The sequence below is a fragment of the Macadamia integrifolia genome, chromosome 4 (assembly GCF_013358625.1).
Source record: "Macadamia integrifolia cultivar HAES 741 chromosome 4, SCU_Mint_v3, whole genome shotgun sequence".
NCBI lineage: Eukaryota > Viridiplantae > Streptophyta > Magnoliopsida > Proteales > Proteaceae > Macadamia > Macadamia integrifolia.
Genome location: NC_056560.1, coordinates 20,035,123 through 20,060,359, shown reverse-complemented (window position 1 = coordinate 20,060,359; position 25,237 = coordinate 20,035,123). Strand labels below are relative to the sequence as shown.

At 40.7% G+C, this 25,237-nt stretch overlaps 1 protein-coding gene across 1 annotated transcript; it reads left to right on the top strand.

Moving 5' to 3' along the window:
* The first annotated feature begins 302 nt into the window (after positions 1-302).
* Positions 303-24,764, top strand: LOC122076942 (UDP-N-acetylglucosamine--dolichyl-phosphate N-acetylglucosaminephosphotransferase-like). The gene is made up of 12 exons (XM_042642607.1): positions 303-830; positions 934-1,463; positions 19,633-19,720; positions 20,252-20,343; positions 20,492-20,610; positions 22,499-22,614; positions 22,701-22,828; positions 23,118-23,204; positions 23,854-23,914; positions 24,020-24,060; positions 24,173-24,293; positions 24,398-24,764. Exons 2-12 carry the CDS (start codon positions 1,159-1,161, stop codon positions 24,455-24,457), a joined length of 1,218 nt encoding a protein of 405 aa, XP_042498541.1. The 5' UTR covers positions 303-830; positions 934-1,158; the 3' UTR covers positions 24,458-24,764.
* Positions 24,765-25,237: the final 473 nt, after the last annotated feature.

The window sequence follows — 25,237 nt, the reverse complement described above, 5'->3', positions numbered from 1 at the left end:
CCCCGAGTTTGGATCAATTCTGTTTTGAGTTACAGTGGTCGAGTTGATTTAGAATTGAAGACTTTTGAACCTGTTCAATGATATTGAAATCCGATTTGCGGTAAAGAAAGCAGGGGATGTTAGATAGGTCGAGGACTAATTCCAATTTCAGAAATTCGATTTTGAAAGTTAATTATGGAAGCCTAAATATGGAGGCCAAAAAAATCTCAGATTTATGAAACGTAGGATAATTTTCATTTTTTGGTTGCGGAGCTGTCAAAGGGAATAAGAAGAAGAAGAAGAAGAAGAAGAAGAAGAAGAAGAAACTCCAGCGCGTCATAGAAAGCTTATGAACAGAAAACTATGTTGGAAAGAATATCGCAAATTATAAATCTTCATTAGAATTCCAGATTCAGTGTAACATTCAGACTACGTTCTCTTCAGATTTACCAGCCAACAAAAGAATAGACTTCTACCCAAGGATTTTTTATTTTTTATTTTTTAAATAAAAAGAATAGACAATATTACTACAAGAGAGCTCATATAAGGATTATACAATGATTGATTAATGTTTTGAGAGATCTCTTTACACATTTAATTATTTTTACAACCAAATTAAGCGCTAGAAAATTAGAAGGAAAATCCAAGAGTAAAGGAGTCGGTCTGTCTAGCATACTGTGGTGCTACCTCGTCTTCAGGTAAGTAGTTCCCGGACAGAATAGTTCTCAAAATAACGTCAATACCGTCCAGACTCCACTGCATTGCCTGTGAATCTTTCTCTCATTACGTGTCTCCGACGGATTGTATTGAACCGCCTCCTTCATGCATGATCGGGAACGAGCCCTTGCAAGGTAAGTTTCTGGGTTGGAGATGATTTCATTCATTGATGATGACTCCTTCCAGCTTCCAGGGATTGTTGTTTATTTCTGTTTTTTCCTTTTTGTACGATCTAAGGTTTCGACATCCTCCGGTTCGTCTTGGCGTGGATTCTGCTAAAAGAATTTTCTTAGTGGATTTGTTACAGTTGTTTCGGATTCGGAGAAGCTTCTCCACTGCGGTGTATTCTTAAAAAACAATTGAGAAAGAAGGATTTTATTTTCTTAGTGGATTTGCTTCTTTCCCAGGCCCTTCGGGCGTGGCCCTTCTCTGCATAAAGCAATAAACTCGACAAAGTACGGCATGGGTGCTCCGCAGAAAGGATTGTCGAATGCCACAGAGAAAGATCCTTCAATCACTCCTTCAAGATTAGTTTCGATTTCAAACGTTGCTGTCTTATTCTTCGCCGCATTCTTCTACCTGATCTTCTTCCACTACGAAATTGAGGAAGAGATAAAGAGATCTATCCTCATAAACACAGCTCTGAGCTTCGTGGGTTTTATCATAACGCTCCTTTTGATTCCCGTGGGCTCCCGGTACGTGCTGAAGCGTAATCTGTTTGGGTATGACATCAACAAGAAGGGCACCCCTCAAGGTTCAGTCAAAGTGTGAGTTCTTCCACTGTCAAATTATGATCTTTTCTCTTGATTTATTTTCCTCCTAGATCTTGTTATTCAGAGTCATGAACTGGGTAGTTCTTACGTTCTCCATTTTACCTTTCAGTGTGAAGCGATTATACAAACAGAAATGGCGAACCTTTCTGAACATGACTGATATTGTGGTCGATAAAGAGTTCTACTATCAGTGGTGAAAAAAAAAAAAAATGTAACTTGGTTACTGAGAGTGAAAGAGAGGACACAGAGTTATTTTAGCAAGACCGAAACCAACGCCTAAGCAATACCCTAAATCTTGTAAAGGCCAGAAAAATCCTAATGCGATACCTGCAAATGGATTAGAATGGTACTCGGTTAGTGATAGTGATTGAAAAAAAATTTCAAGTTATGAAAACCTTAACACAGTTACATTCGACCGAAAGGGGAGAGGTAGATATGGAAGGCAGACACGGGAGGGAGTGAGGCAGGACTGGTAGAGATACCAGAGACGATGTCAGATGCCCACTTACTCCTGGAGCATAGAAAAATGAATCGGACAACCAAGCTCGATTCCACTCTTTTTTCACTCCCGCTAATGTAGGACTAAGTTTGAAAATGCAAACTAATCCAACTGCAGGAACTTTTAGTCAAAAGAACAACCACTAATCACCCAAGAAATAGACAATACACAACAGTCCAGAATTAGGAATCGAATAGCCCTTTGTAAAGCAGAAATTTCAACTCAGAAGTAGAGTTTCAGAAATCAGATATCACACCAACTATAGGACTAATCAGTAGCAGAAAATAGGGTATTAAAATAGATTATACTCAGTAGCAACACCACAGAGATAGAACATACCAACCAGATTTCAATTCTGGATAGAGACACAATCGGCCAGAGTCAGAAAATTAACCAGACCAGACAATCCCCTGGTCTGATGGGCATGGAATCAGGATCGAACCTCCCTTCCAACAGGGGGGACACTCGATCCAAAGGGGAGCTCAATCCGATGGCTAGATAGCCCAGTAAGAGTAGTCGATACTTGGAGAATTCTAGAAAAAAACTCAGATCTGAACTTAACAGTAGATTAGTTCTCTTACTTGAGTTGCAGAACAATAACAGCAGCGATAAGTCTTGCCCACATTAAACAACAATAACACAATAAAGAAAACCAAAAAATAATAGCAAGCCACTCGGACTTCTCGCCGCAGAGTGTCGATTGGATCAAACACCAATCCTTAGGCCTTATCAAACACAAGGAGTAGTCATTGAAGCCAGCGACAACAACAAGAGTCTTTTTTTTTTAAGCATAAATCGTGGCTCATTAAAAGAGCCATCATCTTTATTTATAATGATGGGGAGGGTTTACAAGTAATAGTAACTCAGAGTTACTAAATCTGAGTTACTAAAAATTGATTACAAGAAGTTACTAAAAACTGGAAATTAGAATATAATGAAAATAAAAACTAGTCTAGACAGAAATTAGAAACTAACAATGACTTGAAATTAGAAACTAATTTAGGTACTGAAATTAGAAACTAAATAACCCCATCTAAAAAGGAAACTAAAGAAAAATGAAACAAATCACTGAATCCCGTATGCAACCTTAGAACTCCTAGTTTAGACCCATAAAAGTAGCCCAATACACTCCAAACCACATGGACTGAAGGCCCAACATGTATACAACCCAACCCTAAGCTTATTCTTAATAAAACAAGCCTAGTTTCGTGAAGAATCTGCATCACCCGCTGACCAGAAAAACACCACCAAACAATACAATGGGAGTTTACCCAAACAGGGCCTATGCTGCTTTGTGGTTCTAGAGATAGACAGAGAGATCCCTACAATTCACTAGCAAATACATAAATGTGAAACTAGGAGCTAAGACACCCCAATGATGGAAACCCATCAAGAAAAAGAAGAAATCACAATAAGCAATAGAGGATAATCTCACCACCATCAAACAGATTACTGACATTGTATAAGGGTTAGCCTTGCGCCAAAAAAAAAAAAAAAAAAAAAAACTAAGAATCCAAGAAAGGCTCTACTAAGAATGAATGCGTTTTCCCGTGAGGAATTATTGGTGTGAACCAAGGATTTAGGGGACGGTATCGGTGTCGGTATTGGAAGATCCGAGGATCGGATCGATGGGTATCGGTCTATTTTACCCTTGCTTTTTCTAAAAGGTACTTTTTTTTACCATTTTACCCCTAAAACAATACGGAACACCAATCCGGATTGGTCAGGGATCGGGGATCAATCTTACCGATACCGATCCGATACGAGACTGATACTTGAAACCATGGTGTGAATGTGTGATCCCTAGTAAAGTAACAACAAAATCTATCAGGATCACAGCCACCTTCACACCAAATTTAGTAAACTGACCTAGTTGATCAAATCTTTCCTTCAAATTCAATATCCGGGTATGGATCTGCATATATAGAATTTGCAATTTGCAAATTCAGCATATGCTCCAAGTCATTCTAATAAACCACTAAAAATGAAGCTGTTATTACTCCATATTTGTTGGGAACACTTGCCTGGAAGTGCACTAGTAAACAATTGCCATTCCTCTTCTTCCCATACTAGTAGTCAAGCCATCCACATTGTCAAGACACCAGTCCACAGTTGTCATGGTGTCATGCCCCGTTCACATAGAATCGGACCGGTGACTGGGTTCCCTCCGGGTAACCGAAAACCACTAGGTTCATCTGATACAGTAACCACATCACAGCAAGCACAAATAATCATGGGAAATAATAGTATAATACAACGGAAGTCTTATCGTAAATGAATACCTGTAATTCCCATATACTCTTGATACCCAAATTGTTATATTTAATATAACTACATATGGGCTCGTAGGCATGATATTTATACAAGAAATAGCAATTTAACTATTGAGAGCACAAAAGGGGAAATATACCAAAAGAATCAAAAGAGTACAGCAAGTAGAATCTGCTACTGTTGCCCTACAACACAACCTTCACACAGGTAACCGTCACCATGATCGAATCCTTCTGGGACCCACCAATCCCCCACTGGGGTTTCTTCGGTGGGACCCGGTATAGGTTCCTTTATTGAATAGCCTACAAAATCATCTAAAAGGTGTGTACACAAGGGGTGAGCTCACTAGCTCATTAAATGGAAAGAAAGATGCACACAAGCAATGGCAATCAAATGATACTATATGCATGAGATTCATTTTAAACCTAATTCACCTAAACAATCATTACTAGGTCATGGGTAACGTGCTACTCACAACCACAGTGCGTGTATACCCCTGGTTCGAGACGTGTTCTCCATCCCATGATACGTCAATAGGGTTGTCGGAGAAGGCCCACCGTGAGCACTCAGAACCACAGCAGAAATGTAAATCGTGGCCGAACCATAGCAAAAATTAAAAACAGTACGATTGGCCCTCTGAATATATCACCAAGGTTTCCAACTGTCCTAATGATCAGTCAGGTGTACTTCTAACCACCACGGCGGTCCGCCACCGATGCTTCCCCTCAGTGATAACCCAACACGTAAACCCTTATTGGGAAGGGTCGTAACACGAGGGAGTATCATATCCTAACCACATGCACCTATATGAGATAGTACGACTGTATAGTACTTCTGTGTCCCATTCCACGGTGTACCAATGCATTCATTTCCAAGCCTACTACGGCATCTATTCTAGAAATCTCACATGTTCGGCAAATTATCACCATACCATAACGTATGATAAATCCATTCTCATGATTCCAAGCAAGTAATAAGCATTCAGAAATTTAAGATACAACATGTTCAGTTCTAAATGCATCATTCATACTTCAAGCATATGCATTGGAATGGCAATCGGAATGTCAATATAGTCTATGAATGCATAGGATGCCAAAAACACTCTGAAAATAAGATCAAAGTCCTCTCCCCACTTACCTATTCTTGTAGAAGAATCTGCACTCGCGGTACGGGTAAGATCCGGAGTGAAGGCAAGTGTTTTGAAACCTAACATTGATAGGAGTTTAGAAATACATCCAATTTGGGATTATAAATGATGTAAGATATAGTTACGACACATTTAATAGCGTGAAGAAGGTTGTCGGTGAGTTTGAGTTCCATCGGAGCTCATTTGGGTTATAAGTGGGTCATACAGGTGGGTAAGGGAACCCACCTGTGCAAACTGCCAAGACCGGCGGGTCATACTGGTAGGTCTGGCACCCGTCGGTCTTACCCGTTGATAGACCTAGAGAAGACAGGTGGGTCATACTGGTAGGTCTGGCACCCGCCAGTCTTACCCGCTAGTAGACTCAAAGAAGACAGGCATGTCACACTGGTAGGTGTGGCACCTACTGGTCTACCAGTGTGACCCGCCTATCTTACCCGCCGGTTAAGTCAGAATCCTAGGCAAGGCTAGGGGATCACACTGGTAGGTGTGACCACCCGCCGGTATTCTACAGGTTTTGCTGTTTTTCTTCATTTCTTCATTCCACCTCTTGGAAACCCAATAGGGTGGTTCCCACTTCATTTCTCACACATTCTAAGCCTCATCTACTTGATTGTTTCATGGATCTAAGTCATCATCAAGATTTGGGGAAAGAAATCATACCTTAGCTTGAAAACCCCAAATCTTGGGATCCTCTTCCCAAACTCAAATGCCACTTCAATAACTCTCAAATCTTTGTTTCCCTTCTTAAATCCTTCAAGGAAATCACACAAGGGTTTCATTATTCCCTATATTCAACTACATATAGAAGGGTTTCATCACATCTTAAGGGTTTATGGCGTTACTTACCTCAATATGTAGATCTCAAGACACCGGTGACAATACCGGCGGCGAAAAGGTAAAACATAGCTATGGAATCCAAGGGGATAGCCTTCTCCCTAGTCTTCTTCTTCTTCTTCTTCCTCTTTTCTCCCTCCTCTTTATTTATAATGTAGGAATAGATTTGACAAGTCAAACCAGCCCAAACTGAAGGAACTTTTAATCAAAAGAACAACCAGAACCAGCCCAACAAAATATCAGAAAATTCATCGATCTCAACAATTTCAGAAATTCTGTAACTGAATAATCATCCAAGGAATTAAGGACTTAAATCACCAATTAATAAGACTAAACAATGAAACATACGACCAGCAACCAATCAGCAACATCCAGAACAAAGCGACTCAAAATTCTGGGCAGAAACCAGACTCGGCCAAAACAGAGAGAATTTTTATAACAATAAAATTCCAGGTCTGATTGACCCCAAATTAGGATCGAACCACCCTCTCAATAGGCCTAACACTCGACCAGAATAGGGGAGCCATCAGGTGGCTGGTTGGTCTGATCAGTGAAAGATCAGGTAGGAGAAATCTGGGAAATTCGAAACCAGAAATTTAAAGAAGATCAGATCTGTTACCTGATTTGTTTGAACAGTAACAACCCTTTGAAAAGAAGACTTTGAAAGAGAAAATGAACACTTGAAGAGGAACCTCTTGGACTTCACGCCGCAAAGAGTTGTCGGATCGAACACTAACCCAATACCTTGATCAAACACAAGGAAGTTCTCTTGCAGAGAAAGCAGCAGCAGCAGCCATGTAGTTTGTAAAAATCGTGGCTCACCAAAAGAGCCATCAGCTTTATTTATAATAGTGATAGTGGTTACATGAAACAGAAACTAACTTTAGTTTCCAAAAACTGAAATAGGAAACTAAAAATTAGAAACTCAACTAGTTACTAAAATCTGAAAATAGAAACTTACAAAATAGAAAGTCTTAGTTGCTGAACTGGAAATAGAAACTAACTTATGACTGAAAATTAGAAACTAATTTAAGACTTCAAAATAGAAACTAAATTACTAACTAAATGACTAATTAGTAACCCCATCAGCAGCCCAAATCGTGGGCTGACTTGGACCAGATCTGGGTCGACCCAGTTAGCCACTTGGGTTGACCTTGGTTTTGGTTCTCCTTGTGTAAACCCTTGGTATTGCATCAACTCCTCTCACCAACTTGCTGAAACATAAATGAGGGAGAGAGAGATAATAAAGCTATTTATACATTAGCCAATAAATATCTTCTAAGGTCCGTTTGGTTTTGCCCATTTATGGACCAAAACATATTAAATCGTATTTTTGGGCGAAGTGGCCGACATCATCGGGCATATAAGACCTCATTTCTATGAGGAGTCCAAAATATACATGCTCACGCAAGCTAGGCATGCTGGGGTCCACGGTACCCATACAGGTGGGTCACACTGGTGGGTCTCGCACCTACCAGTGACACCCACCAGTTGGCCAAACAAGCCAACCTTGCTGTATTTTGGAGGAAAACGGAATTTTAAGTTTTTAACACGTACTTCACTCTCGCCACGTGTTGTAGACTAAGTTCTTATCATTCAAATATGATAACGCACCTTTCCTATTTATACATGGCCTTGTGATATGTGCAAGGGCACGGCCTAGGCGTGCGAATCACTTTGGGTACTGGCCCAATCTTGTCTGGCCACCCAGCATTTGATGTCGCTCTTGTCACATGTACCACAAGGCACCAGCATCAACCCGTTCCGGTTCGGACCCTACAAGACCAAATCGAACTAATCGGTCAATAAACCGGGTTTAAAGAGCAGGGCTCTACATCTACCCCCCCTCTTTAAAAATTTCGTCCTCGAAATTGAAGTTACCTGGTTGTCCTAATAGATGAGGATATTTAGCCTGGATGTCATCTTCTTTCTCCCAGGATGCTTCAAGTGAATGGTTGGCCCATCGCACCTTGACAAAAGCAATGGATCGGTTGCGAAGAGTCTTCATCTTCCAGTCTAGGATTTCAGCAGGCTGCTCCTCATAAGTCATATTAGCCTTTAAATATTCTGGTTCCACAGCATATGTGATGGATCATGTACATACCGCTTCAAAATTAAAACATGGAATACATTGTGTATGTTGCTGAAAGATGGCGGAAGGGCCAGCATATATGCTACTGAGCCAACCTGTTTCAAGATCTCAAATAGGCCAACATATCTTGGACTCAACTTGCCCTTCCTGTGGAACCTGTGTAAGCCCTTGGTAGGAGAGATTTTCAGAAATATCTTCTCCCCTTCTTGGTATTCAATATCCTTCCTGTGGTTGTCTGCATAACTCTTATGAGGGGATTGGGCCGTCTTGATTTTCTCACTGATGACATCAACCTTATCACAAGTCATCTGTATCATCTTCGGCCCAAGCATTCGTCGTTCTCCTTCATCATCTCAATATAAGGGAGTTCTGCACCTTCTGCCATACAATGCCTCATATGGAGCCATTCCGATCGTGGCTTGATAACTATTATTATAAGAAAACTCCATAAGAGGTAGGTTTTCTTCCCAACTGCCACTCATTTCCATTGCACATGCTCTAAGCATATCTTATAATATTTGTATGGTCCGTTCAGATTGCCCGTCAGTCTGTGGATGAAAGGCAGTGCTTAGGTTCACTTGTGTTCCCATAGCATACTGGAGGCTCTTCCAGAATTTAGATGTGAACCTTGGATCTCTGTTTGACACAATACTCACCGATACTCCATGTAAACGAACAATATTCTCCATGTAAAGTTGTGTTAGCTTGTTTATAGAGTAGGTAGTTTTGATTGGAATGAAATGGGCAGTTTTAGTAAGCCTGTCAACTATCACCCAAATCACATCCATTCCCTTGGGTGAACGGGGTAGCCCGATGACAAAATCTATAGTAATCATGTCCCATTTCCACTCCGGTATTAGGAGTGGCTGAAGAGTGCCATATGGTCGATGCCATTCTGCCTTGACCTTCTGACACGTAAAGCACTGTGCAACATATAGGGCTACTGTAATCTTCATCCCTGGCCACCAATAACTTTGCTTAAGATCTTTGTACATCTTGGTGCTTCCGAGGTGAAACGTGTAGTCAGAACTATGTGCTTCCTTAATTATCTTGTCTTGAATCCCCATGTCTTGGGTACACACAATCTGCCCCCAAAACAATAGTGCTCCGTCATTGGCTATTGTGAAATCAGGATCGTCCATCCTTTGCTCTTGGATTTTAACTCTGATTTTCTGCAAGTCAGGATCCATGGGTTGTTTCATAATTATTTCATACCTGATAGATGGTTGTACTTGTAGGGCCGCCAGAGATACAGTTAACTGCTTAATATTTTCTGGCTGATGATCAAGCTCTAAGGTCGATCCTTCATTCAAAATGATTTTATCCATCAACATGGCTTCTTGCTTAAGTTCTGGGTTGGTGGCCAAATAAGCAAGTGATACAGTTTGAGCTTTCCAGCTCAATGCATTAGCCACCACATTAGCCTTACCTGGATGGTACTGTATATCACAGTCATAATCTTTCATGAGTTCTAACCATCTCCTCTGTCTCATGTTCAGTTCACTTTGGGTGAAGAAGTACTTGAGACTTTTGTGATCACTGAATATCTCACACTTTTCCCCATACAAGTAATGGTGCCAGATCTTTAAGGCAAAGATAACTGCCGCCAGCTCTAGATCATGAGTGGGATAGTTCTTCTCATACTCCTTCAACTGTCTAGATATATATGCCACCACCTAGCCGTGTTGCATAAGAACGCAACCCAGTCCAACTTTGGAGGCATCTGTGTAAACTGTCATTCCACCAGTACCTTCTAGTATCGTCAGTACTGGGGCAGACACCAATCATTTCTTTAGCTCTTGAAAATTGCTTTCACATTCCTTTAACCATTCAAACTTCACCCCTTCTCTGGTCAAATTTGTCATTGAAGCGGCTATTCAGGAAAAATTCTCAATAAACCGCCGGTAGTAGCCTGCTAGTCCCAAGAAACTTCTGATTTCTGTGGCATTCTTGGGAGCTTCCTAGTCTACTACTGCTTTTACTTTCCCTGGGTCAACTTCGATCCCATTCTCAGACACTATGTGCCCTAGGAATCCAACTTGCTTCAACCAAAATTCACACTTGCTGAATTTTGCATATAGATGTTGTTCTCTTAATCTTTGAAGTACAATTCGCAAGTGTTGTGATGCTCTTATTCCGTTTTTTATTATATCAAAATGTCATCGATGAAAATGATGACCCATTTATTGAGGACATCCTAAAATACTTGATTCATCAGATCCATAAAGGTTGCTGGCGCATTGGTTAACCCAAAAGACTGCACTAGGAATTCATATGACCATATCGGGTCCTAAAAGCCGTCTTGGGTATATAACTGCTCTTTATCTTGAGCTGGTAGTAACCGGACCTAAGATCAATCTTTGAGAATACTTTAACACCTTGCAACTGATCAAAAAGGTCATCTATGCGCAGCAACGGATACCAGTTCTTAATGGTCAACTTGTTCAATTCCCGGTAATCAATGCACATACGCAAACTCCTATCCTTCTTTTTGACAAACATAACTAGGGCACCCCAAGGAGAAACACTTGGGCGTATAAATCCTTTCTCTAACAAATCCTGCAACTGAGTCTGTAACTCCTTTAATTTGGGTGGTGCCATTCTGTATGGAGCTTTAGACACTGGTGCTGCTTCGGGAACCAAATCAATGGCAAATTCTAACTCCCTGTCAGGTGGAAGCCGGGTTAGATCATCTGGGAAGACATCGGGGAACTCCCTAACTACGTTCAATTCCCCTAATAGTGTGACCTTTGCTTCTACATCTTGTATTGAAGCCAGGTAGCCTTAACATCCGTCTTCCAATAACTTTACCACTTGTAAGGCTGAAATGAGAACCTCTCTAGGCCGTTTTATCTTATCTGCTTGTTACACAAGGTCTTCACCATAATCACTCATCACCTTAATTTGCTTTTCGGCACACATCATATTTGCCCCGTGAGTAGATAACCAATCCATGCCCAATATAACATCAAAATTCTGCATATTAAATTTGATAAGCTGGGCATCCAACTTCTTTCCACCTATTTCAACAGGACAGGGCCCATACACTTCATTTAATTATGCCACATTACCCGTGGGTGTATTAACAATCAATTTACTTTCTAGAGCCCTGGGTGTCATATCAATCTTTCTAGCAAATCTTTTAGATATAAAAGAATGTGATGCACCAAAATCAAATAATACATAAGCCGGTATACCTGAGATAGATAGGGTACCTGCCACAACATTGGGGCTTGCCTCAACCTCTTCAGCTGATAACACATACATTCTTCCTTGAGGTGGACCACCTTGAGTCAAGGCGGGCCTATGAACAAGAGGTTGATTCTGTACCACAACTGGTTTGTACGGGCAATCCTTTGCAAAATGCCTGAGTGAATGGCATACATAGCACCTATTCTGAGGGGCTAGCACTGGTACTGGTGCCCTCTGTATTTGGCCCTGTGTAGGAGGAGGATGAGGTGGCCGCGGGGCCGTAGGCACGGTGCTAGAATTCGGGCGAAATGAGATAGTACTTGATCTACCGACCGGTCGGGCATGTAACCTGATGACTTATAGGGCTGCTGATATGATGGACCATAATTATACGGCCTACGGAAACTCTTGTTCGGGCTGCCTCAATCTGCATAGGGATTGGATCTCTTTCAAAGTCCAAGTGTGGTGGTGGACTCTCCCTTCTGCTTGTCTTCTATAGTCTTGGATTTCTAGACAATTTGAGCAAAATCAGTCAAGTCCATGGCCCCCAAAATTGTGCCAGTAGATACTTTTAGCTCTTTCAAAAATTTCTTTACCTTTTCCTCCGCTGTTTTCATGTGTGGAGGAGCAAAGTAGAATAATTTCTCAAATTGCTGTTAGTACTCAAGGACAGACTTGTTTCCCTGAGTCAACGCTGAGAATTCAATTTCCTTTCGATCTCTGAAGCTGGTGGGGTAATAATTCGATAAGAACAATTCCTTGAACTGTTCCCATGTTGGTTCTGGATGGGTTGCCACCAAAATAGGCTTAGAAGCCTTCCACTATGAGTTAGCTTTGTTCCTTAACTATAATCCAGCACATATAAGCTTTTGAGGTTCTGTACATTCTACCACCTCAAATATCTTTTCCATTGCTTGGATCCACCGATCCGGCTCTAAAGGATCACTCCCCATCTTGGTGAAGATAGGTGGTAAGTGTCTCTTAAATGACTCCACCACGTTTGCAATAGTGGTTGCTGGTGGATAGTATGGAGGATATGCTGGATAATACTGGTACGGGGGTGGCACCATATATAGAGGAGTGCCATAAGGAGGGAACCTTTGAGTGGCCACAGGTGGAGTACCCCCTGGTTGGTCCTGTGGTGGTACAGCAGGTAGTGCACTCCCCTGTGTCTCAACAAGTGGTGCTCGAGGAGAAGCACCCCCCTCTTGAACTCTGGCACATGGTACCATGGGAGAATCTTGTGGGAAGGGTACCCCACGAGGGTGTTGACCCATTTGCATAGGGTGCAACTATTGGTGCACAACATTCATGAAAGTCTACTGTTGTTGGAGTAACTGTTGTTGGAATGCCTATTGCGACTGTCGAATAAGAGCCACAACATCATTGGGAGTAACAACAGGAGGAGGATCCGGAATTTCAGGTGTAGGTGAGTCCTCAACTATATTTTCTTGTCTAAGACTCACCCGTGGTCGAGGTTCCCGAGGGTTAGGTGGTCGTCCAACAGGATGTGAACCACATGGGGCCCCTCTTGCACTACTCCCGGATCTAATTCATACCATGATGCTTTGTACCTGGATTGCATTAAGATTTGGTACAATTAAGTGCCACATTTATTTCATGTAAGCACAAAATCAATGCACATCATGCCTCCCATTATGTATTCATAGTGCATTCCACACATTGAGTTCCATATGGTATCATAATTATTTCACATAAGTAAGCATAGAGACTAATTGTGCAACAACCTATAATTTGCGGAAAAATAGGTTCTATGAGGCTTGAATATCAAATCCCCAAAATTTGGGATTTTTTGGCCCAAAAACTCACACCGGCAGGTGGGCTATTTTCAAGACCCGCCGATCCTTCGCGCGGTTCTGTTTTAAGGGCAAGAAAGTCCTTATTTTAAAAAAACTCTTCACCTCTCTCATTTCCATCTCTTCTCCAAATCGCCCAAGGCATCCAAGAGAAGGATCTAGGAGCCCTTACAAGCCCTACTCACGCCTCTATTTGGACTCAAAGCCTCTCAACTTCATTCTCAACCTCAAGTAAGTAGGTTTTACCTCTTTCTCTTTGGGATTTTGGTTGCTTTTGCTCAATAATCTCAAAAATTCCATTTTCTTTTGATTTCTTCCAAATGAATTGAATGTAGTATGTGGGTTTGTCATTTCTTTGATGTTTCTTATCTCTAAACATCACATATGTCATCTCTATGGATTGCTTAACCCTTTTTTCTCGAAATTTTACTGTTTTAGGGTTTCTCCCATTTCCTCTTTTCTTTCTTGCACAATGTATGATTAAATGAGTCTATTCATTCACATTTGGCTGCATAATAGTGGTGAGAGTGCTACATTGTACATATGCATCACTTTTCTCACTTTGGTAATGAATTTTCCCCATTTTCTAGGTTTGTGTTCTTGGGAAAATTTGGGGCTTTCATTTATTTTGACCTCAATATGCCAAAATATACGCATTCCCATGAAATTGAACCTTTCCTCATATGTTATTGCCAACAATTTCCTCAATGCTTTAGATATACTAGGTTTATGCTCCTCTTTGGGAAATTGAAATTTTCCCTCTCCCTTTAGAAAATCTATCAATTTCCTCAAATGGTTACCAACTTGGTATTTACATGTACCCACGCATTACATAATTGCTTTCCTCTCTTATATCATACTTGTATGATGCTTCAAGTATCATAGCCCTATGTCATTCATTTGTCAATGCGTGGTTTTTTCAATCTACCACTTATACATGATTACATTGTGTCTATGGCCTTTCACTAAAGGCCCTTTCTTTTACTTGTCATCCTACATACATTGCTTTCATTGTTTGCTTTTTCCTGAATGTCATTCTATTTTCTTTCCTCCTAATGCACTTATCTTTCTGATTACGCTCTTTTCCCACTTTTACAATTCTCTATTGGAAACTTATCCGTTTTCTTATGTCTTCTTCCCGACATTTTGCAAGATGTCTTCCCACAAAGGCAAGGGGACTGCTTCCTCATCTAGAAGTGGACATGCTTCTAGTAGGAAAAAGAAGGGTGCTACCTCCAGTTCTTCTACCGATCGGGTCCAGGCCAACAGGAACCTTTCTGAGGATCTGGAGGACTATGATGATGATGTCTTTTGTAGCCTTGAGGCTGCACTCTCTTGGGACACCTTCTCCAAAAGATCAGTTTTGATGGAGAAGTCAGTGGTGATGGAGGACTTTACTTGAGTTCAGTTGCTTGAGAGGTTTATAGCCCTTGGTTGGGAGGCCATGTTATCTATCGACCGTTAATGCTACCCTAACCTCATCCGACTATTTTATTGCAATCTAAGGGTGGTATATGACAATTGAATGTACACCCTCACCAGCCGAGTGAAGGGTCGAGATATCAGGCTGCCAATCGACTTACTAGCGGGGATTTTAGGCATCTCCATGGAGGGTACTTGGTACTACTACCCTCCTAGGGGTAAGGCTTTGGGTCCCCACATGAGTGAGACCTCCAGAAGCACATCTACCGGACCATTTGTGGCAGCACTGTCCGTCCTGAGTCCAAGACATCCTTCCTTGCTGAGGTTCGAGTCTTCAATCGTTTGGTGCAGTTCAACCTGCTACCCCGGGCTGGGCACCGGAACCAAGTGAACTTCATGGCTACATATGTAGCATATTGCCTCTACACTGCTTTGGGGAATCCCCCTCATTTGTGCCTGCCATACCTGATTATGAAGACCATGGAGTACCATACAGCCCATCCTGCTGATGGTAACTACCCATATGCTCGGTCACTCACCAAAATATTCGAGCACTTCCAGATAGCTCTTGAGGGTGAGGTGGGTAGTGCCCCCTCGGATAGATTCTACCGGGGCATCTTATATAAGATGAAGTCGTTTCATCTGATGGAGCCTGCAATGGGGGAGGGTGATGAGGAGGAGGATGACGAGGATTACATGCCTGAGGCTGAAGATGAGGATGATGATGTGGTGATGGAAGATGAGGTCCCCATCAGAGCAGTTCCACCATCTTTAGGTGGGGCCTTTGATTTCTCGGGTTTGATGGCCAGATTGAAGGCACTACAGGAAGGTCATTAGAAACTCCTAACAGGACAGGCGGCCATACAGGAGACCTAAGCAAGCATGGTCATGGACATAGATGATCTGGACCATACCATGGACTCCGCTTCCTGGGACATAGCGGCAAGCCTAAGACATCTCCAGGAAGATGTGGATTTGGTGAACCTCCGGTTTGACTGCTACAATCACCGCTTGGGTATTAACTCAAGATCTCGGTTAGAGGAGGTCATTGACATTGATGATGATTGAGTGGGGAGTAGCTTGTCTGGGAGGATTTTCTTTTCTTTTCTTTTCTTTTGGAATGTGGTTTTGGAACTCTATCTTCTTTCCTTCTTTTCTAATTATTCTTCTCTTGATTGAAATCTTGGAAGGCTCTTTAGTGTGTAAAGAAATTTCCTACTGTGACTGTAATTTCTTTCTTTGATGTTTGGTAAATTTTCTGTGATTATGTAATCTTTCTTCTTGTGTGAAACTTTTCTTACCTCCAACTTATGAATGCATCGTAGCAAAATTTTCAAGTTTTATGTACTTTTAGATTTTATATGAAGTCTTTTATGTTTTTCCTAACCCCTTGTCCTACTGTGGGTTTCTAAGAATTAATCTTGCATGTTGTGTGTGATTAGAGCATTGCCGCTCTGATACCATCGTTGTCACGCCCCGTTCACATAGAACCGGACCGGTGACCGGGTAACAAAACCACCAGGATCATCTGATACAGTAATCACAGCACAACAAGCACAAGTAATCATGGAAAATAATAGTATAATACAGTGGAAGTCTTGTCGTAAATGAATACCTGTAATTCCCATATACTCTTGATACCCATATTGTTATACATAGTATAATTACATGTGGGCCCGTAGGCATAATATTTACACAAGAAATAGCAATTTAACTATCGAGAGCACAAAAGGGGAATATACCAAAAGAATCAAAAGAGTACAACAAGTAGAATCTGCTACTGGTGTCCTACTACACAACCCTCACACGGGCAACTGTCACCTTGATCGAATCCTTCGGGGACCCACCAATCCCCCATTAGGGTTCCATCGGTGGGACCCGGCATGGGTTCCTCTACTGAATAGCCTGCAAAATCATCTATAAGGTGTGCACACGAGGGGTGAGCTCACTAGCTCAGTAAATGGAAAGAAAGACGCACATAAGCAATGGCAATCAAATGATACTATATTCATGAGATTCATTTTAAACCTAATTCATCTAAACAATCATTACTAGGTCATAGGTAAAGTGCTACTCACAACCACAATGCGCGTATACCTTGGGTTCAAGAAGCGTTCTCCATTCCGCGATACGCCCATAGGGTTGTCGAAGAAGGCCCACGGTGAGCACTCGAAAAAGTAAATCGTGACCGAATCACAGCAGAAATGTAAATCATGGCCGAACCACAGTAAAAATGTAAATCGTGGCCAAACCACAGCAGAAATTAAAAGCAGTATGATTACCCCTCTGAATATATCACCAAGGTTTCCAACTGTCCTAATGATCAGCCAGACGTACTTCTAACCACCACAGTGGTCCGCGATCGACGCTTCCCCCCAGTGATAACCCAACATGTAAACCCCTATTGGGAAGGGTCGTAGCACGAGGGAGTATGATATCCTAACCACATGCTCCTATATGAGATAGTACGACCGCATAGTACTTCAATGTCCTATTCCATGATGTACCAATACATTCGTTTCCAAGCCGACTATGGCATCTATTCTAGAAATCCCACACATGTTCGGCAAATCATCACCATACCATAACATATGATAAATCCATTCTCATGATTCCAAGCAAGTAACAAGCATTTAGAAATTTAAGATACAACATGTTCAATTCTAAATGCATCATTCATACATCAAGCATATGCATGGGAATGGCAATCGGAATGTCAATATAGTCTATGAATGCATAGGATGCCAAAAACACTCCGACATTTGGGCTATAGGTGGGTCATACATGTGGGTAGGGGAACCCACCTATGCAAACTACCAAGATCGGCGGGTCATATTGGTAGGTCTGGCACTTGCCGGTCTTACCCGCTGATAGACCCAGAGAAGACAGGTGGGTCACACTAGTAGGTGTGGCACCCACCGATCTTACCCACCAGTTGAGTTAGAATCCCAGGCAAGACTGGGGGGTCACGCGGGTGGTCACCCAAGTGTGACCACCCGCCTATGCTACCAGCCGATATTCTGTAGGTTTTGTTGTTTTCCTTCCTTTCTTCATTCCACCTCTTGAAAATCCAATAGGGTGGTTCCCACTTCATTTCTCACACATTCTAAGCCTCATCTATTTGATTGTTCTATGGATCTAAGTCATCATCAAGATTTGGGGAAAGAAATCATACCTTAGCTTGAAAACCCCAAATCTTGGGATCCTCTTCCCAAACTCAAATGCCACTTCAATAACTCTCAAATCTTTATTTCCCTTCTTAAATCCTTCAAGGAAATGACACAAGGGTTTCATTATTCCCTAGATTTAACTACATATAAAAGGGTTGCATCACATCTCGAGGGTTTATGGCATTACTTACCTCAATATGTAGATCTCAAGACACCGGTGACAATACCGGTGGCGAAAAGGTAAAACGTGGCTACGGAATCCAAGGGGATAGCCTTCTCCCTAATCTTCTTCTTCTTCCTCCTCTTTTCTCCCTCCTCTTTACTCCTCTCACCAACTTGCTGAAACATAAATGAGGGAGAGAGAGATAATAAAGCTATTTATACATTAGCCAATAAATATCTTCTAAGGTCCGTATGGTTTTGCCAATTTATGGACCAAAACATATTAAATCGTATTTCCGAGCGAAGTAGCCAACATCATCGGGCATACAAGACCTCATTTCTACGAGGAGTCCAAAATACATGTGCTCACACAAGCTGAGCATGCTGGGGTCCACGTTACCCATACAGGTGGGTCACACTGGGGGGTGTGAGACCCACTAGTGTGACCCACCAGTTGGCCAAACAAGCCAACCTTGCTGTATTTTGGAGGAAAACGGAATTTTAAGTTTTTAATACGTACTTCACTCTCGCCACGTGTTGTAGACTAAGTTCTTATCATTCAAATATGATAACGCACCTTTCCTATTCATATATGGCCTTATGATATGTGCAAGGGCACGGCCTAGGCGTGCGGATCACTTCGGGTACGGGCCCAATCTTGTCTGGTCACTTGGCATTTGACATTACCCTTGCCGTCATGTACCACAAGGCACCAGAATCAACCCGTTCCGGTTTGGACCTTGCAAGACCATACCGAACCAACCGGTCAATAAACCAGGTTTAAAGAGCAGGGCTCTACACATGGCGTCTAAGCAGCCCAAGGCGTTGGAGGGGGCCTAGACGCAAGGCAACGATGGCATCTGGACACCTAGGTGGTGCATTGACAACTATGCTCCAATTTCTTAGATTATTGAATTCCTGACATATGGGCGTAGTTTAAAATCTCATTTCGGTAGGCCATTTTGGTTCAATCGAAACTACTGAACTACCAAAATTTTGCTGAAATCTCACTAAAATGGTGTTTTTTTTTTTCATGTTTCAATTAGCCATTTTTCGGTGGGAAAACGGCCATAGTAGGCTCCAATACTTTAGGGAAATAGGCTAAGGAAACATATGTAAACTTCCATATTGCGAGAAAAGTCATGCAAATGTTGGGGATTTGCACACTTGGTTGGCAGTAAATGTCAAACCCTATTGTATACCTTATGTAAAATTGTCTGTTCCACACATTTGTTTTAGTACTAGAAGTCAGAATTATGCAACCACTGATTACATCGCTCCGTGTATCCCTAAAAATGCCTCCAAGCCCAAAGGGCTGGATTCCCCAAAGGACAACCATCAAACTTAATTTTTGTTTGTGTATTCATTATGGAGGGAACCAGTTGCTAGGATCCAAGAGAAACTTTTGCATTGTAAAATGCTACATTTGTAGACGACTAAAGATCCTTTCTATCTTATTCAAATTTGCAGTTTGTCTTGTACAACATGTATGTTTTTTGAGCCCTTAATTGTGTTATCCAAATTTGTTGTAATGATAGTGTTTCCATGTTTTTGCAGGCCTGAAACATTGGGTATTGTTGTTGGGATTGTTTACCTGGTCTTGGCTATATTATTCCAGTATTTTAACTTCACATCGGACTCCAATGTATGTATTTTCATACTTAATTTGATTTTGGACACCTTTAACTGTGATAATGATTTTGATGAATTGTTCCGTGAATAAAATGATATGTATGCATGGCTGGTGGCCCTTTTCCTTTGTATTACATGTTCTACTTCACTTTTTCTATTTTTCTTTTTTAAAACATCTTCTGTTGTAACTGAATATTTGTGTTGATTTTTCTCTTTGGGACCAACAAAAGTACATGCTTTTGATGCACGTACTTCTTTAACCTCTTTATTTGCAACTATATGCAGCAACAAGAACAAGTCAGCCTTATTTCAACTAAATGGGGTCAGCTACATGGATCCATGCAAAGACAAAATAAGAATAGTAATAGTAAAATCTCAAAAGAAAACAACAAAACTCCAGTAAAATCCCACCTAAATGGAAATAGCTTGGTAAAAATGAAATAGAAAGGAAGAGAAAAAGATTACCATTCCTAAAATTGTAAAGATATAGACTTTTCTAGTTCCCAAGTTATAAACTGTTCTAATTGCTGGAAATTTCATGCAGTGGCTTGTTGAGTACAATGCAGCATTAGCATCTATTTGCTTCATGATTCTTCTTGGATTTGTTGATGATGTCCTTGACATCCCTTGGAGAATGTGAGTTCTTGGGTTACTATAATTGCTCTTTTAAAATTTTCGATATGCTTAATATCATCTCAAAAGAATCCTTTTCTTGCAAATAGGCTTCCAGAAGTTTAGATTTGTAACATACCTTTGTGTGCTCTTATGCAACTGTGAACAACAGGAAATTGCTTTTGCCATCATTTGCTGCACTTCCCCTGTTGATGGCATATGCTGGACATACAACAATCATTATTCCAAAGCCACTTGTTCCATATGTTGGGCTAGAAATTTTGGATCTGGGTCAGTATCACTTTGTCATAATGTGTTTATATACTTTCAAAAATGAAAAATATGAAATTAACAATCAGAAAGGTTTTGAAATAATCTACTGCGAGACTAGGTCCACTTTATTTATATCTTAAGAGAACATAAATTGCAATAAAGGACAGACTAAACGCACAACAACAACACAACTCAGCCTTATCCCAACTAAATAAAGTCGGCTACATGGAACAATCGACAACCCGGATATTTGCCCTCCAGGCAACTCTGTTAGATGCCATACTAGGGTGAAGACCTATCTTTTGTATGTCTCTTTTTACTAACTCATCAATGGTCAATTTTGGCCTGCCCCTAGCCCTTTTAGCTCCATCCATCTGAATCTGGTGACTCCTCCATACTGGGGCATCCAAAGGCTTCCTTTGGACATGTCCAAACCATCGTAACCGACATTCTTTGAGCTTATCCTGAATTGGGGCAACTCCCAAATCAGCTCTAACCTAGTCATTCCTCACTCTATCTCTCAGAGTTTTGCCTCACATCCATCTCAATATCCTCATCTCTACCACACTCAACTTATCTATGTTACGCTTCTTGACTACCCAACATTCCGCACTATACATCATAGCTGGTCTTATGAATGTCAGTAGAAATTTCCTTTAAGCTAAACACAATTTTAACTAAACCCAAACAATAAGAAAAACAACAAAAAACCCCCTGCACCATATTATCTAACACTTCCTCAAGCTGGAGCATATATATCTCCCATGCCTAACTTGGAACAACCATTAAGAAATGCAGGCCTAAACAACACCTTAGTGAACATATCACTAAGTTGATTGGCGGAGTTAACAAATGTGGAGTAGAACCTCCATAGGTTTTAGTGATTGAAAACTCTAGCTCCTGAATAAGAGATTTCAACTGCCAATTTGGCTGCAGTATCTACTATTGCCCTATACTCAGCCTCTACACTTTATCGAGACACTATAGTGAGTTGTATGCTTCTTACTCTTCCAAGTAACTAGATTATCACCAACAAACCTACAACATCCAGTAGTAAATTTGCTATCTCGACATGCAACATCCTAATGAGCATGCTTAGGATTTTCCATAAACTGACTGAGAACACCAACTGTGGATGAAAAATTTGGTCGACTAATAGTCAGATAAATAAGTTTTCCAGCTGGCCGCTTATATTGATGTTTATCCGCAAATTCTTTGTCATCACCCGTCGCAAGTTTCGGATTATCAACAGGCTCAGAGCCCAGCATGTCAGTCTCAGATAGAAAATCAAGTGCATACTTCCTTTGAGACAAACTAACACCCTTGTTACTACGAACAACTTCAATCCCCATAAAGTATTTGAGCATCCCTAAATTCTTCATTTGAAATTGTTGATGTAAATACGCCTTATCTTCGATCCTAGAAGAGTCATTACTGATTTACTATAGATAATCAACATACATGACAAGAATATAACCCAATATGTAATGCCATTGAAGAGGGGAGGACACACTGACGTAGCAGAAGCGACAGTAGGAGCGACGCCATTAAAGTAATATAAGCCATCCTTCTCATGACCTCCACCAATCATCTTCCTTGTCTTGAAATCCTGAAAAACACTAGTAGGATAAAAGGTAACTGACCAGTTTAATGACTTAGTTAGTTGACTAACAAATATAAAAATTAAAGGTAGATTGGAAACATGAAGAATAGAATTTAACATAGCAAAAGGAGGTGAGGAAACACAACCAGATACAGAGTCACACTGGTGACTGATCTTCTGAAAAGAAGAGAATACATGGTACTTTTCTGGACTAGAAATTGATTGTGTGGATCCCTGTTTGTTTTGATGATAAAGAAATGCTTACTTTGAATGAAGATCTCATTCTATTATTGGATGTGACAGGGTGGGTGTATAAACTGTATATGGGCCTTTTGGCAGTATTTTGCACCAACTCCATCAATATCCATGCTGGCATAAATGGCCTTGAAGCTGGGCAGACAGCTGTAATTGCATCTGCTGTAAGAGCTAGAGTGATGCAACAGTTTGAATCTAGTTTTATTATGATACTGATATATCTGAAGCTAATGCATATATGTGATTGTAGATCTTAATTCATAATGTAATGCAAATTGGAGCGTCTTCAGACCCGGAGTACAAGCAAGCTCATGCATTCTCTATTTACCTTGTGCAACCCTTGCTGACCACTACTCTTGCTTTACTTTGTTATAACTGGTAAAGGTTAAGAAGGAATACTATGTACCAATGCATTGGTGCAGTTCATGTTTTTACCCTGCTAAATGACAAAAACGATTGGATGACGGTTCAGGCAGTTACATCCTGTAATGGAAACTCTTTTCTCATCAAATGTTGATAACCACCTGATCCAGTCAGACCTATTGATTGCTATGTGATATTTAAATCATGCTAGTTGCAAATTCATTTTTTATTCTTGAAGAGTCTCACTGCACAAGCAATCTATTGTATTTCTAATGTTATCTGTTTGTTGTGCTGGTTATTGCAGGTATCCTTCTTCAGTTTTTGTTGGCGACACCTACACTTACTTTGCTGGAATGGCTATGGCTGTAGTTGGCATACTAGGTCACTTCAGGTGGTTTATTTCTGAGTTGCTTTCCAGAGCTTTCATATAATTCTTCATAATAAAAAACTTTGGCAACAAGGTTAATGCAGATGCACACCCGTGGGTCGATCCAAACCCATATGGGTATCCAAACAGGGATGAACCGGATCCATATTTGAGTTTTGGGTCTAGTAGGATTTTAGTAGGTTATTTTATTTAGGAGAATAATATCTTTATTTTAGGAAGTTGAGTATCCAAACCCGTGGGTCAATCCAAACCCAAATGGGTATCCAAACAGGGATGAACCAGATCCATATTTGAGTTTTGGGTCTAGTAGGATTTTAGTAGGTTATTTTATTTAGGAGAATAATATCTTTATTTTATTTTATTATGTTTATTTTAGGAAGTTGAGTATGTAAGAGTTAGGAGTAGAGTCGGTTTGCTTTGTTAGGTACTTCAATTGAGTTTAATTTTAATTTCCATGATCTCCTGAGATCTTTTTTTTTTTTTTTTGGGGGGGGGGGGGGGGGGAGGTGGGGAGGAATAGGTTTCGATATGGATAAGCACAAGCTTATGGATACTAGCTCATGCAGTTATTTCTTTTGGTTGGATAAGGTACCTGTTTTCCTTTTGAATATACATATGCCTAAATTAACATTTTATCTTTGCTTCTTTTCAGTGAAACACTTTTGATCTTCTTCCTGCCTCAAGTTTTTAATTTCCTTCTGTCACTCCCTCAGGTATGCTCAGCAAACATCCTTCATTGTAAACATTAAACTTTTTTAACCAAAAAAAAGGATTCAAAGAGTATCCTGATTGAGTCTTTGTTTTGTTTCTACTTGCAGCTTTCTGGCTATTGCAAATGTCCTCGACACCGTCTGCCAAGGTAACATTCTGGTTTCTATAAACTTGTCTGCTCACCAATTCGAGAACTAGAGCAGGTAATCTGTTTATGATTATTCATCAATAATGTCCTGAAAAACCATTTGCTTTTGCAGATTTGATCCTCAGACAGGACTATTAACTGGGACAGATGATGGGACACTTGTGAATTTCTCTTTAAGATGTTTTGGCCGGATGTCTGAGACTTCTCTTTGCCTTCTGCTTCTTGTTTTACAGGTGACCTTTGCACTAATACTTCTATCTTCCTTTGGCCTTTGCATTTGTCTCCTGTATATTCTCGCACAGCCATGACAATCATAAAGCTATCATATGTTCAACAGGCTCTTGCGTGTGGCTTTTGTTTCTTCCTGAGGTACTGCCTTGCTGGTTGGTATAAATAAAGTTGTGGAGAACCTGAAAAGAGTGCGGTCCATCTTATTGACTTGTGAAAACTTCTCTGACCTTGTTTCTCTCCTATTTTGCCATTACTTCTGTATCTGAGTTATGCAAAGATAGCACATTCTCTAACTGTAATGAACACAACTGCTTTAAGTCACAGTTTTGAGATTGTGCAACTGTGGTGGTAGGGTAGGATGAGAATGAGTTAACAATTTTTATATTTATTAGAAAAATTCCACTGCTAGCTGAAATATGTATCATGGCATTATATTTTCTGGAATAATTTAAAGTACCATTCCATTGCAAACACTTCACTGGTTCAAATTGTTGTTGGAGAGCAAGCAAGAGTTGGAATTTAGTGGAGGGAGGGGATAAAAAAATATTCGGAATGCATCTAAAGCCTATGCTTATTTATTTCCATTCACTAAATTGATTTACATGTTTATCTGATAGCAATTCACTTGCTCTCCTTTATTTATTTTTTTGTTTGTTGTAAATTATTGAGAACAACTATTAAAACAAGTGATGGAGCATTGATGCGCCTTGCTTGGTTGCTAACTGTCAAATCTTTGGTGGTTGCGACCATAGGTGGTGATATGGCATCATTACATATAACCATTGGCAATCATGGTGTCAAGTAGCTCCCTTGGGTTTGTAGTGTATTTTCTAGTTTTATGGCCGCAGCTCCCAGTTGGTTCAAACAATACTCATACTTGGACCCTATTTTAACCTGGGGCTCTGGGTTTTGTTCTTTTTGTCTCTGTTGTTGTCGATAGTTCTGT

Coding starts and splice junctions, on each gene's coding strand:
- LOC122076942 (XM_042642607.1), top strand. CDS start 1,159: ATGGGTGCTCCGCAGAAAGGATTGTCGAATGCCACAGAGAAAGATCCT. Junction 1,464..19,632: donor CCTCAAGGTTCAGTCAAAGT/GTGAGTTCTTCC, acceptor ATGTTTTTGCAG/GCCTGAAACATTGGGTATTG. Junction 24,061..24,172: donor CCTCGACACCGTCTGCCAAG/GTAACATTCTGG, acceptor TTGCTTTTGCAG/ATTTGATCCTCAGACAGGAC.